This window comes from Mixophyes fleayi, chromosome 2 (assembly GCF_038048845.1).
Source record: "Mixophyes fleayi isolate aMixFle1 chromosome 2, aMixFle1.hap1, whole genome shotgun sequence".
Taxonomy (NCBI): domain Eukaryota; kingdom Metazoa; phylum Chordata; class Amphibia; order Anura; family Limnodynastidae; genus Mixophyes; species Mixophyes fleayi.
The window spans coordinates 96,077,812-96,091,095 of NC_134403.1; the positions used below are offsets into that span (position 1 = coordinate 96,077,812).

Sequence of the window (13,284 nt, forward strand, 5' to 3'; positions counted from 1 at the left end):
AGGGAGGCTGGAGGAGTGACAGCGGTCCGTTGAGACCGCTTGTTCACTCCTCAATCCGGCATCCCTTCTTTCTTCTCCATGTCCCTGTCAGTGAGAGCCGCTGGCTCTCAGCTGACAGGGGAATGCCTGCGCTGCCCAGCTGTGAGTGTGTTCTCTATAGTAGAACACACTCCAGCGCTGCCACCTAAAAAATAAATGAAACACAAAAAAAAAAAAGAAATAAAAGTTTTTAAAATTACACTAGTACTAAAAAAACACTGCCCAACTCCTGGGCACCTAAAAAAAACTGAACAAGAGGGGGCAGGGGGATTGTAGAGGGGAGGGGTCTGTCGGCAGTACTAAAAGTTAACTAGTTAGGTGCCAACTCCCCAAGCTCCCCACCACAACCCATGGTAAGCAGTGTCCCCCAGACTGGATGAAAGAGAAAACAGTTTACTGAGAAGAATCGAACTCATGGCCCCAGTGCTGTGAGGCAGAAGTGCTAACCACTGTGCTGCCCACAGAGTTCAGAGTTTATTTCTTTTATTTTAAAGGTACCTGTCACCAACAGAACAGACAACTTTAAAGAAAGGAAATTTGCTCAATCAATTTATAACTGTCAAAAGGTGCAAATAAGGAAATAGCTCACTACCAGTGCAGTTTTGTTTTAGCCTCTGAACAGTAAAGGCATAACGGAGCATGCCTGCAAGAATATGAATATTCATAAGTGGGATTATGACTATCTACTGGCTGTAACATTACCAAGCTGCTGTTTTCAGCACATTGACTGTGAATGATCACATCAGCTCATTGTCCCAGGAGGTTCTGCCTTCACCAACAGCCAAGTGTGTTGTTGTACATCGCAATTAGGTTTATTCTTCCCACCCATAGTAAGCGCACACACAGCCAGCGTTACCAGCTCTTTTGTCAGAGAAATGAGCTGAGGATTTTAATACTGCTCATTATGGAAAAGGTTAATGCAGCTCTTGTCCAGCACTCACCCATCCTACCTGCTTGTGTACTGCAAACCCAGCTGGATCTGGTCGGGCTTGTGGCTGCCTTCTCAGAACAGTGGGAGTTTTGGGATATGGTGATGTGCCTAGCAGAGGCTGTACATAGGTGTCTAATCCTTTTTAAATAAAATGTTTTATAACTTATTTTTTTTTCTTATCAGACATTTTACTCCAAAACTATTTTTTTTCTAATAATTTCCAATTTATTAGCATGGTTGCAGATAATTCTGTGTCTCCTCTCAGTAAACTGTTTTCTAGATAAGAGTAGAAAAAAAAAGTATTTGCTTTGCATACGATTAATATAGAGAAATGACCAGACTTCATCATGCGATGGATCACCATGGCCTTATCTGTGTGGAGTTTGTATGTTCTCCCCATGTTTGTGTGGGTTTCCTCCCACACTCCACAAACATACTGATAGGTTAATTGGCTGCTATTAAAATGCCTTTAGTCTCTCTTGGTCTGTGTGTGTGTATGTTAGGGGATTTAGATTGTAAGTTCCAATGGGGCAAGTACTGATGTAAGTAAGCTCTCTGTACAGCGCTGCGGAATCAGTGGCGCTATATATATATATATATATATATATATATATATATATATATATATATATATATATATATATATATATATACACATAATGAACTCCTATAAAGCTAGTTTCAGAACATATCCATAATGAAATGGGGTTAAAAGTTTACCACACTGTTGTAAGTTGGACAATCGCTGATACTTACATCAATGCACCTGTACAACTTGGAGAGACACACCAGGGTCCTCCTCACTGTAGGATACCACATGCCGTGCAGGTCAGCAGGTGAAACTGTGCTCTGTGCTCTTAAACACAAAGATTCCGATGATCCTACAACAAAGATGTAATGCCCTTGGTCATTGACAATTTACTTTCATCAATACCCCAGGCTGTGATATACATATCAGCTTTAAAACTTCAGCATAAATACCAAAAACTTCTGAGATGTATGTTCTGTGCGAGTAGAAATGGGTATTATCTGCGCCACCCCACTTGAATTTCAAGGAGGACAGGTGATGCGTTCAAAAGCTTAAACGCAGTTAAATAAACTTTTTTAAGAGCATTCCTATTTAGTGATGGAGACTGTATTAAGTAATTTTAGTAAAATTATAAGAACATTGGAATAGCTTTCAAAGATTGCTGACACAACCAAATCAAATAACAGAGGCATCTGTATCCATGCTTTTAGTGTACCTGTATAATATATAAAAGTGTTTTAGATTAACTTGTGTAAGGTGTCCTGACGCTGAGTAATACGATCAGTGCCCACTTTGGCAGATCCATCTGTTCTGCCAGAAATAGTTCAGCCGCTTGGCAAGAGTGGGGATCGCCAGTGCAATTAAAAGGTGCCCCCTGTGCACAGGCCAATAACAGTCATTTTACAAGCACCATTACGGACATGATCATTTCCAGTGGATTATCATCAGGTTGCTTTTTAAGGCCAACCAAACAAGCTTGATGCCTGTTATCACTGCCAATGTTCCAGTGTGTGTTTTCAGATTAAGGTCTTAGGTTACCCACATGCATCTCTCTCATCTAGGATTCCCCCAATAGAAAAGTCTCACAGGATCCTTGTGTAACAAGACGCTCTTCAGATGTTAGTTTGACGATTAATTTCTTCATGACCACAAACAGCAATTTACACTTGAGCTATTCTGAGGGAACGTTTTCAAATGCGGTCACCATGGAAACAGCGCATCAAAAAGGACTACACTAGAGTTGTGTTGAGTAGATAATGTTAAAGGGCCTTTGTGAAGGAGGAGATTGAGACCACTCAAACACATTCCCCCCTCTCTACCTGTTTTCTTTGGTATAGCGGATATTGACATTCATACTGGCAAAGAAAATATTCTTAAAGGCATAACAAAGGAATAATTGTGTGTCTCCCAGCGTGTGGCTGTAAAAACTAAATGTAACAATATATATATATCTATATATCATATACACTTAAGGACTCGTATATGGAGGGAAAAAAGATACTTTGCCCAGAAATCAATGGTGAATAAAGTCAAAGAAGCAAGTCCTATTAAGGATGCGTCACTAGAGGCAGTGTTCAGTTGTAGCGGAATGAATTTCAAATCACTTTACAAGCAAGAACTGCGACACTCTTATTAATGGTCTACTAAAAAAAAAAAAAAAAAGGTAATATAAGTTAAGACGCTGATGTTCTGTGCAGAGAAACTTGTGCCTCTACGTTTTCCTGAACTCTGAAAAACAACTACATTTAGTCAAATGAAAAACATACCACTTTTAATAAGGTTATTGGAGTCTGGATCCTCTAGGTGGACGTCGGAAAAAGAAGCTTCTGCAGATAGCAACCTCTTTTGCTCCTCCTTCAGACTCTGTGCAATTTCCTGTGCACACAAGACACATTTTACAACTTCAATGATTTCTTTGTTGAAAGCAGAAATGAATTAGCAATAATTGCATTAACATTCATTATATTTAGAACAGAATTGTGATATAAATCTACAAAATGGTAATATATTATATTTTTTCTGATCAGGAGATCTGGACACCCTGAAAGTTGTGCGTTACTCTTTCTGCTGAAAGTGTGCCATTCCATAACACATATTGCACATACTAGCCATGCATCATCCTCTACAGCAATGGCTCTAGAACATTTTCCAGCCTGACACTTATTATCACATGCATTGCCACCAAGAATTTATACAGATCTCAACAGTCTTTAAACTTCTCTATGACAGTCTGCAAACAGTGACATTATCTTGTTACCTATCACCAATATAGTACATTCCACCCATAAACTTAAGCCCATAGTCTTAAAAACACATGTAGGTTAAATGGCGTCTAAATTAGCGTGCGTGCGGTGTTACTGTGATTGTGAAACTAGATGATACACAGGGACAGATTAGGATATAACAAAGAATTTTATAACACTGCAGAATATATTGGCACCATATAAATGATAATTAAAAGAAAAACAATTATTTACTTAATATAAATATACTTAGTTACATATCTTTCGGTTTTGCTCCCTTTGCGATTTACTCTATTTATTTACCTCTTAGTCTGTTTATATCCAACTGGGCACAATGCCTCATAAATGAAGCCTATCTGACTGTTTAAAGACTACTGTTCTGCAATCCTATAAAAACCTACCATGCAATATTTCATACAGGCTACAGAGAGAGGCAGAACATACCTCCATCATCTCCAGCTTGTCAGGATAAGCCAGATCTCCCGGAGCAGGTTTATAGCCCAGGATATCTGTCTGAATGTATATGTGCGTCCGGTAGACAAGCCTCTCTTGTACATCTTCAAGCATCTGTTGCACCGCAGTAGAAAAGGCACCAAGATGATCAACTAATTACATTACATAAAGAGAAAAAGTTAACATGCGGTTTTGGTGCCTTTCATTCATCTCATCTGTTCATTCAGAAAAACGCATAGGTCCCATAAATAGAGGTTTTTATTGCAATAAAGACCGATTAACATCAAAACTATAGGGGATCCATAATATTGTTAACATATCTCCCTTTTGTTAATGATCCAACAGCCATAGACCGAACAAATATATCCATCGTCTTGGACTGGTCCCATACAATGTTATGTGTCTTATTTGCTACTAACATTACTGTACAGTATACTTCCATGTGAAATCCTAAGCAATACAATATCATTTATACCCAAGCTTTCAATTACAAATAGAAGCCCGTAGGACAATCAGAAAGCAGCTGTAACTAGTGCACCTGTGTAGTGGACTATAGATACCATCACTGCCACAAACAACAAGCTTGCGATAGAGTATCTGATCATGGGAAATGAGGCTCTTATAGTAATGACAGTACCGGCAGAAAGACTTCCAAGTGAGATAAAGGGGACATACTGAAACGTTTCCTTAGTGAGACAGTTGCCATTTTAAAACAAATGGATCTCAGTCTCTGTAAACTCACTGGAGCTGCTTCAGTAAATCCAGAGAACGTTACCCTTTTCAAATGAATGTCCATGCTGTGAGAATGTAAAAAGCCATTGTAGCTGCAATTATCTTCTATATAAAACAAGTTCTTTACATGAATTTTATTATATACACCATACACGAGGACAGCACAGTGGTATACGCTGATCGAGGGCCATGGTGCTGTCTGAGTTCACTTGTATGTTATCCACTTGTTAGATTCAGTGTCTTCCCATGGTAAAATGCATACTGGCAGGTTAACAGACTCCTTACTACATTAGCCTGGGATGGTTGGGGAGGGAGTGCTGAATATGCTGGCTGCATGAAAGGATTGTAAAAATGGTATTACAACCTCATCACTACTTTAGCTAATAAAAAGCCCCACAATTCTCTCTTTCTTTCCACAAATGTCATGTTAGGAACACATAAGAGATTCTGCAGTATTTAATGTGTGTGAACAACTCCATCTGTAAAAGTATTAAGTTGGTCACACAGTACATAAATGTAGCAATAACGAACATAAAATTACCATTATTTTGCACATGATCTTCAAGCATCTCAATTTTCAGTATACCACAAAGTTCCGACAAGGTTTCTAAGTGAATTACGTGAATAATCAGCGGCCGCAAGACATCGTACAGTGACAGACACATTTTTTCCAGAAGTTCACTGTAATCAAAGCAAAATTATGAATACATAAGTGTACCCTGAAATATTATGTTTAAACTTCTGACATCTTTAAACAATAGATGAAAGGACGCTTGAACAGGATGAAAAGCTCAAATAGCCAAACATAAAAGGTCAGTTATATCTGCTGTAAATGTCTCTGGCCACATCCCTGTATACTCAAACTGTACAGATCATTTCTGCTAATTAAAAGACTGCAAGCTTATCACTTATACTCTGCACCAGAAAATTATATTATTTTTTTTAAATATGGCAACTTGTGGGAAAGAGCACATTAAATAAGGTTTGGTTTTTGTTTTTTAATTTTATTTACATTTAGATAAAAACGCACGAACATTCCCCGGATGGGTAGCTTGACACGAAGTGCAAACCGAATAAAGGTTAAGGAGACTAGAGAGTTGCCTGTAGGTTTTATTGAAGGGCACAATTCTTGAACAGAATCCTAAGGTCACTGTGCTGAACAGTTGTATACCTGAAATACCGAAAGAGCAATTCAAACTAAAACTGAAAACTCAGTTTTGCGTGGAATATCAGAGCGCTGAAAGCTGAACCCAAGTTAAATAAACCTTTTGGATGGGGTGTAGATTCTGATATTGCACTGAAAACTGAAATTTAAAGTTTTGGATAGAATTAGATTTTAAGTTATTTAGGTATATCACTTAGTTTAGAAATACACTGACTGACACATAGTGAGTAGTATAGTGTCTAAGGAATGTAAAAGGCTCTGTAAACATGTCAGTTAAGATGAGTTATTGCTACATCTTGTATCTTCTGTTAATAAAAATAGTAAAGAAATAGTAGATATTGCACTCGTTTTACCAAAGGGAATTGACACCAAAGTCCAGAATAATAAAACACATTTACCACATACTTCAATTTTACTGTTGGTTTGGAAAAAAATTCATTGTAAAGCTGGTGTTCATCCTGGCAAACATGAACCATGAAAGCACAGCCGCTCCGCACCTACAACAGATTAGATGCACAGTTAATCCCAGTAAGTCTATGACATGATGTAGATAGAACACTCAGCTACCACACACTGTCACAGAACTCTATATACAACGTATGTGCGCTGTCAGTCACATGACATGATGTAGATAGAACACTCAGCTACCACACACTGTCACAGAACTCTATATACAACGTATGTGCGCTGTCAGTCACATGACATGATATAGACAGAACACTCAGCTGCCACACACCATCACAGAACTCTGTATACAACGTGTGGGCACTGTCAGTCACATGACATGATATAGACAGAACACTCAGCTGCCACACACCATCACATAACTCTGTATACGACGTGTGGGCACTGTCAGTCACATGACATGATGTAGACAGAACACTCAGCTGCCACACACCATCACAGAACTCTGTATACGACGTGTGGGCACTGTCAGTCACGACATGATGTAGACAGAACACTCAGCTGCCACACACCATCACAGAACTCTGTATACAACGTGTGGGCACTGTCAGTCACATGACATGCTTACCAAAGCACAGTGATCCCTGTTGTTCTGTTTGGTTAGATCCGTTATCGTGCTGGTGATACTTGGACTCAGCAAGTTGTCTCGCTGCTCTAGGTAGCAGTGATGTATTTCACCAAGTAGCAGCTGATATCTTTCAAATAATAATAAAAACAAAAAGTCACTTGTGATGTATCTAGCAATATGTGGATCAGTCATTTGTTATGATACTAACAATAAAAAACATATTTCAATGTACATTATAATTGACCACTAAAACAAAACTGATGCAGAATAGACACTTACCCTTCAAGTCAATACTAGATTTAGATAATCTCTGTTTTGCAATAATAAAATAAGTCACATATCCCCTAAAGACAGCCATTCACAACCCATATCAAATATAACATTAAGTTGTATAAATCACAAGACAGCTGCATTGCACTATACAACAGTCACTGTCCATTGCACATTGTATGTCACAGGCTGTATACAACTCGCCAGCCAGTGACACCCGGTGAGGTTGATTCAGGGTGTCATACTAAAGCAAGGTCTGAATTATTCTGGGAGACTTTAAAACCATACTAAAGATGAATGTATTTAAATCAATATGTTTGTGATTTATAGCGCAGAATAGGTGTCTACACTCCAGTAAGTAGAAGTCATATAGTGCATTTCTGGCACAGCAGAGTACTATAGTATGCCATGGGCACCAAGGATCGCAACAATGTCTTTAGGTTAAGGAATAAAGTTTGCATTAATCCCAATACTCACTCAGGTATCTTCTCAGATCGCTGTTCCATTTGTTCAATTAGTGTCTACACAAACAAAGGATTATATTACACAAACAAAGAATTATATTCAATAAGACTTGGTGTATAAGGTCAGTGATACATTGTTATAATGCTGGCAACAGAAGAATATTATTTTGAACAGTTCAGCGTACATGACTATATTTCAGCAACTCTTGGTAGGCAGTGTAAACTGTCTCCCACTTGGCCATAGAAAGATACACAAAATGACAGAGGACAATAAAAACATGTAGAACATGGACAGTAAAATAGAATCATCTATATCGTATTACTGTCAAAAATTCTAATAATAAAGCAGAACTTAAATACTGAAATAAGATAAATAAAAAAGATGTAATACTATGGATAGTAAAAACTGATGGCCTCTGTGCGTGCATACACATTCAGCCTATAAACACACACACACACAAGCGGCCATGTCTCTATTGCACATTAGAGGTTTATGATTCTATAGGCAAGAGTAGAAAGACAGAGCAATCCTTGCTTTATATATCAGAAGAAGGACGCTGACACGTATAAGCCACATAATACTTACCCTGATCTTTGGAGCTGCTGCTCTAAATTTGACATAAAATAATGTAAAAGCATTGTCAGAATAGGGTGTGTTTGATGAATCCTGTTGATAAAAAACACATTGAAAAATATTTGTTAGTTAGCAGCAGCAAAATAAGAGGATTTACGTATTTACGTTAAATCCGTTTCTCTGATTCCGTCTAGGGGACACTGCTTACCATGGGGGGGGGGGGGGAAGGGTTGTGGAGGGGAGCACGGGAGTTGGCACCTAGCTAGTTAAGTTTAGCACTGCTGACAGACCCCTCTCCTCTACAATCCCCCTGCCCCTTCCTGTTCAGTTAATTAAAAAGCCCAAGGAGAAAAGGCCAATCAAAGAAGAACACAGAAGAAAAGCAGAAGGGAGGGATCGCAGTGTCCCCCAGACGGAATCAGAGAAACGGATTTAACGGAAGTACATAAATCCTCTTTTCTCTTTTATCCAGTCTGGGGGACACTGCTTACCATGGGGACATTCTAAAGCAGCCCCCTAAGGGTGGGACCACTCTGAAAGCCCCGCTCGTAGAGCACTACGCGCAAAATTTGCATCCGCAGATGCAAATACATTAAACTGATAAAATTTTGTAAAAGGTGTGGACAGAGGACCAGGTGACTGGCCTGCAAAGCTGGTCTGCAGAAGCCCCATTTCTCGCTGCCCATGACGCCCCTACTGATCTGGTGGAATGGGACGTAAAGTCTCTCTGGCACAGGACGGTTAGACCTTATGTAAGCTTGCTTAATGGTTGCCGTAATCCACCTTGCAATGGACTGTTTTGAGGCTGGCCAGCCTCTTTTATTAGAATCATAAAGAACAAACAGAGAATCAGTATGTCTAATCTGAGAAGTTCTTTTGACATAAATGCGGAGCCCTAACCACATCTAGCTTTTCCATAGACTGTTGATCAGAATGGGAAGTAGATGAAAAGACCGGAACCACAATTTCCTGGTTCAGATGGAAAGCCAAAACTACTTTAGGAACGAAAGAAGGGAGGGTTCTCAACACTGCTCTGTCCTCGTGGAAAACCAGATATGGTTCCCGGCAAGACAGAGCTCCTTATTCTGAAACCCTACGTGCAGATGCAATAGCTAAAAGAAAGACGACCTTCCAGGTGAGACACCTAAAATCTGCCGTATGTAATGGCTCAAAGTGAGGCCCTTTAAGCATATCCAATACCAGGTTAAGATCCCATGGTGCTGTAGGCGGAACGTAAGGAGGCTGAATATGTAAGACTTCCTGAAGAAAGGTCCTGACGTCTGGCAAGTCCGCTAATTTCAGATGCAAGAAAACTGAAAGTGCTGAAACCTGAACTCTTAATACGGAGGCCAGCTTCCAGCCCATCCTGAAGAAAAGCCAACAAGCGGGGGAGACGAAAAGAAGATGTGTGACAGGACTTATTTTCGCACCATCTAATATATGCTCGCCAGATGCGAGCCGAAACCGGTTTTCTAGCTCGCAGCATAGTGTTCACTACACTGGAGGAAAAACCCCTAGATCTCCAGAGGCTGGCTTCAACAGCCATGCCGTTAAACCGAGCTGAGGTAAATTCTAGTGACGAAAGGGACCTTGGAGAAGAAGGTCGTCTCGTGCCGGAAGACGATATCCTTGCCCTACTGCCATGGATATTATGTCTGCGTACCACACTCGACGCGGCCATGAGGGAGCTATTAGAATCACCGGCCGACCGCCTTGCCTCACTCGTCTGAGTACTCTGGGAAGCATGGGAATTGGGGGAAACAGATAACGCAACCTGAATTCCCATGACATGGACATCACGTCCACCGCTATTGCTAAGGGATCTCTTGCCCTTGCGCAAAACCTGTGAACTTTGCTGTTGTGTCTGGGGGCCATGAGATCTACATCCGGAAGACCCCACCTCTGAACTAGAGACTGAAATACTTCCGGGTGGAGGGACCACTCCCCTGGCATCATCGCATTGCGACTGAGGTAATCGGCCTCCCAATTTTTTAGTCCTGGAATGAACACAGCCCATATTGCTGGAACGTACTGTTCTGCCCAACGGAATATCTGAGCTGCAACTCGCATTGCAGCTGCACTCCTGGTTCCTCCCTGTCTGTTGACATAGGCCACAGCCATGGCATTGTCGGACTGAACTCTGACTGGGTGGCCCTAAATGAGAGTCTGGGCCCCCCGAAGAGCTAAAAGAATTGCCTTCAATTCCAACGTGGTGATTGATGAGGCTGATTCCTGAACTGACCGGAGCCCGTCTGTTGTGACTATGATCCATGACCATGGAGCAAAGGACCTGTCCAACGCCTGTCTCACCGCTAAAACCAAATCATTTATAAATTGGTTTTTAGTGTTTTCTTCCTGTTCCAAAGGTTGAACCTGGTCAGCATCAGAATTTATTTCCCCCTCCTCCTCTGAAAACCCCTCAGAGTCTGAAAGGACCATAAGGGGATTAGCAGCTCTAGTCCGCTTCCTTTTAGCAGGCGGGGTGTTTGGGGATTCAAGTAACTGGTTTAGTTTGTCCAAACCCTTTATAAATGCTGCGGACCATGCCGGTTCTGTGGGAACAGGGGCCTGGTCCGTAAGCAATGAGGAAGGTCCTGGTATAGACGTTCCAATAGAACCTGTGGTAGCAGGGAGGTCCAATGAACTAGCATTATCAGCCGCCGAGGCTGCCACACTAGATAGCAACTGAGTAGATTGTGATATCATCTGTGCTAAAGAGGAAACCGACTGTGTCAGGGAGGCCACCCAGGCCGGTTCCTCTGTCAGTGGGGCTTGAATATGCTGGGTTTGCGCAGGGGGGACCCCTGCTCCGCAGACACAGCAGAGCGCCAACGGGTCTTTCTGCCCACATGGTAATTTTACATTACATCTCGAACATGTAAAATACTTTGCCATAGGGCCCTTTCCTTTATCTGTCATTTTATATAAAGGAAGGCACACCAAACACACAGCCTTAAATAGTTAATTTAGCTGAGAGAGACAGAGAGCAGCTGAGAGAACAGTGGAAAAACACAAGTAATCAACTAATCTAACATAAAAGTTGTACTTGTAATTTGTTAAACCAGAAAATAATATATTGGCAAGTAGGAGAACTACAATATGAGATTAAATAAATCAGATACTTAGCCCACAGGGCAAACAGGGGAGAAGTCCAACAGCAGTGTCCTGGTGCCTGCTCCCTCTGATCTGTGTCCTTTCCCGGGCTTCTCTTTGGCGCCAGAAAGCCGGGCTAGTCCAATATTTCTTGGAGAGTAGGGGAGCTCTATGTTCTAGCTCCCCCCTCTGATAATGCTGTCTCTCTGAATTTTTTTAGAAGCCACCTTTAGAAAAAACGGGTGGTGTACGGCAGAGTGGTGGAGACCTCAATTGAGGTCTCCGCAGCGGATTTGCACCCCGATGCCCCCTCCACTGTATGAGGGGGGATCTTGGTATGGCCCCCTTCTGCTGTCTCTTTTCCTCTCCTCCGCGGAATCCAAGATGGCCGCCGGCATTTAGATTCTTCCGGTAACCGGCACTCCATGCCCGCAGTGGCAGCGCCGTTTATCGGGGAGGCTCCAAGAGTGACAGTGGTCCGGAGAGAGGCACCCTTATTTACTCTGCAAGTGAGAGCCTCTGGCTCTCATCTTACAGAGCTGTGCCTGCGCACACTCCCAGGTCTGCCACCAAAAGAAGAGCTTCCTATTAAAAAAGGAATCTAATAAAATAAATTTAAGTGAAAATAAAATAAAAAAACACTAGCAGTACTAAAACACAGCCCAACTCCATGGGCATCTAAAAAAAACTAAACAGGAAGGGGCAGGGGGATTGTAGAGGGGAGGGGTCTGTCAGCAGTGCTACACTTAACTAGCTAGGTGCCAACTCCCGTGCTCCCCTCCACAACACCCCCCCCCCCCCCACCCATGGTAAGCAGTGTCCCCCAGACTGGATGAAAGAGAAAAAAAGATTTTTATAAACTAACAAGCTAAACATTATTTAGTTTAATGAGTGCAAATGATTTCTTAAAACATTTTTCAATTCTATAACGTGGCACAATATACTAAACTCTCCTGCCCGAATTCTACACCACAAATGGAATCAGACTGCCAATGACTTTGGTTCAAATGATAGAAATGGTTTACTAGACTGGATTGCCAATTTTGCTTCCTAGGAGACACCTAGTAACATCACTATGGATCCCTGTAAGCAGAAAGAGACAATGGTGCTGATGCAGAGTTGCCAACAAAATACTCTTTAAAAACAAGAGTATTTCAGCTCATTTGCAGAGCCATACGTACCTCGAGATGCGCCCATGTCTGCATCAGTAGCATATGCTTTATGGTTTAAAACAAGTCATTATCAGCGAATATTTGGACCAGCTCTATAGAAGGCGGAAAATATGTGCCTCCTAACAGGTGTGTGTGTGTGTGTGTGTGTTTCTGCAGGCCGTACGAGCTGCATTTACTGTCCTCAGCCAATGTTAGAACAACCCTTCCCTCACCTCTCCAAACACAGGCAGACAGTTGTGTCAGATACATGCTGGTCTGCATTGGGTACTTACTGGGCATGTGCATAGTGATTTCACACAAGATAGGCTACACAAAATGGTGTACATTCCACTAAGCATCAGCACCAGGACTATAAAATTAGAAAACAAATGGGCTTTTCACAATGAGATGAGCCTAAATAAGTTAGAAACCTTGCAGAAAGTGGAGTACCTCAAAACATTTTCAGACAGAACGGGGAACTTGTATAGTGCTGCACACTATACTCTCTGGAACCTTATTGTATCTTAACTTATTCCATGCAATTGATTAGCAGTATTAGGAACTGACAACTCTTCATGTTTGGATTGTTCTACTCAGCCCATGGTTG

At 41.4% G+C, this 13,284-nt stretch overlaps 1 protein-coding gene across 1 annotated transcript in view; it reads right to left on the minus strand.

The window, feature by feature from the left end:
- COG3 (component of oligomeric golgi complex 3) overlaps nt 1-13,284 on the minus strand; it is a 52,276-nt gene that overhangs the window by 23,057 nt on the left and 15,935 nt on the right. Inside the window, exons 8-15 of the mRNA XM_075199739.1 lie at nt 8,446-8,526; nt 7,873-7,916; nt 7,126-7,252; nt 6,498-6,589; nt 5,469-5,608; nt 4,187-4,347; nt 3,266-3,374; nt 1,727-1,851 (exon numbers count right to left, since the gene is read on the minus strand). Of these exons, the coding sequence (XP_075055840.1) occupies nt 1,727-1,851; nt 3,266-3,374; nt 4,187-4,347; nt 5,469-5,608; nt 6,498-6,589; nt 7,126-7,252; nt 7,873-7,916; nt 8,446-8,526 (879 nt within the window). The remainder of the gene's footprint in view (nt 1-1,726; nt 1,852-3,265; nt 3,375-4,186; nt 4,348-5,468; nt 5,609-6,497; nt 6,590-7,125; nt 7,253-7,872; nt 7,917-8,445; nt 8,527-13,284) is intronic.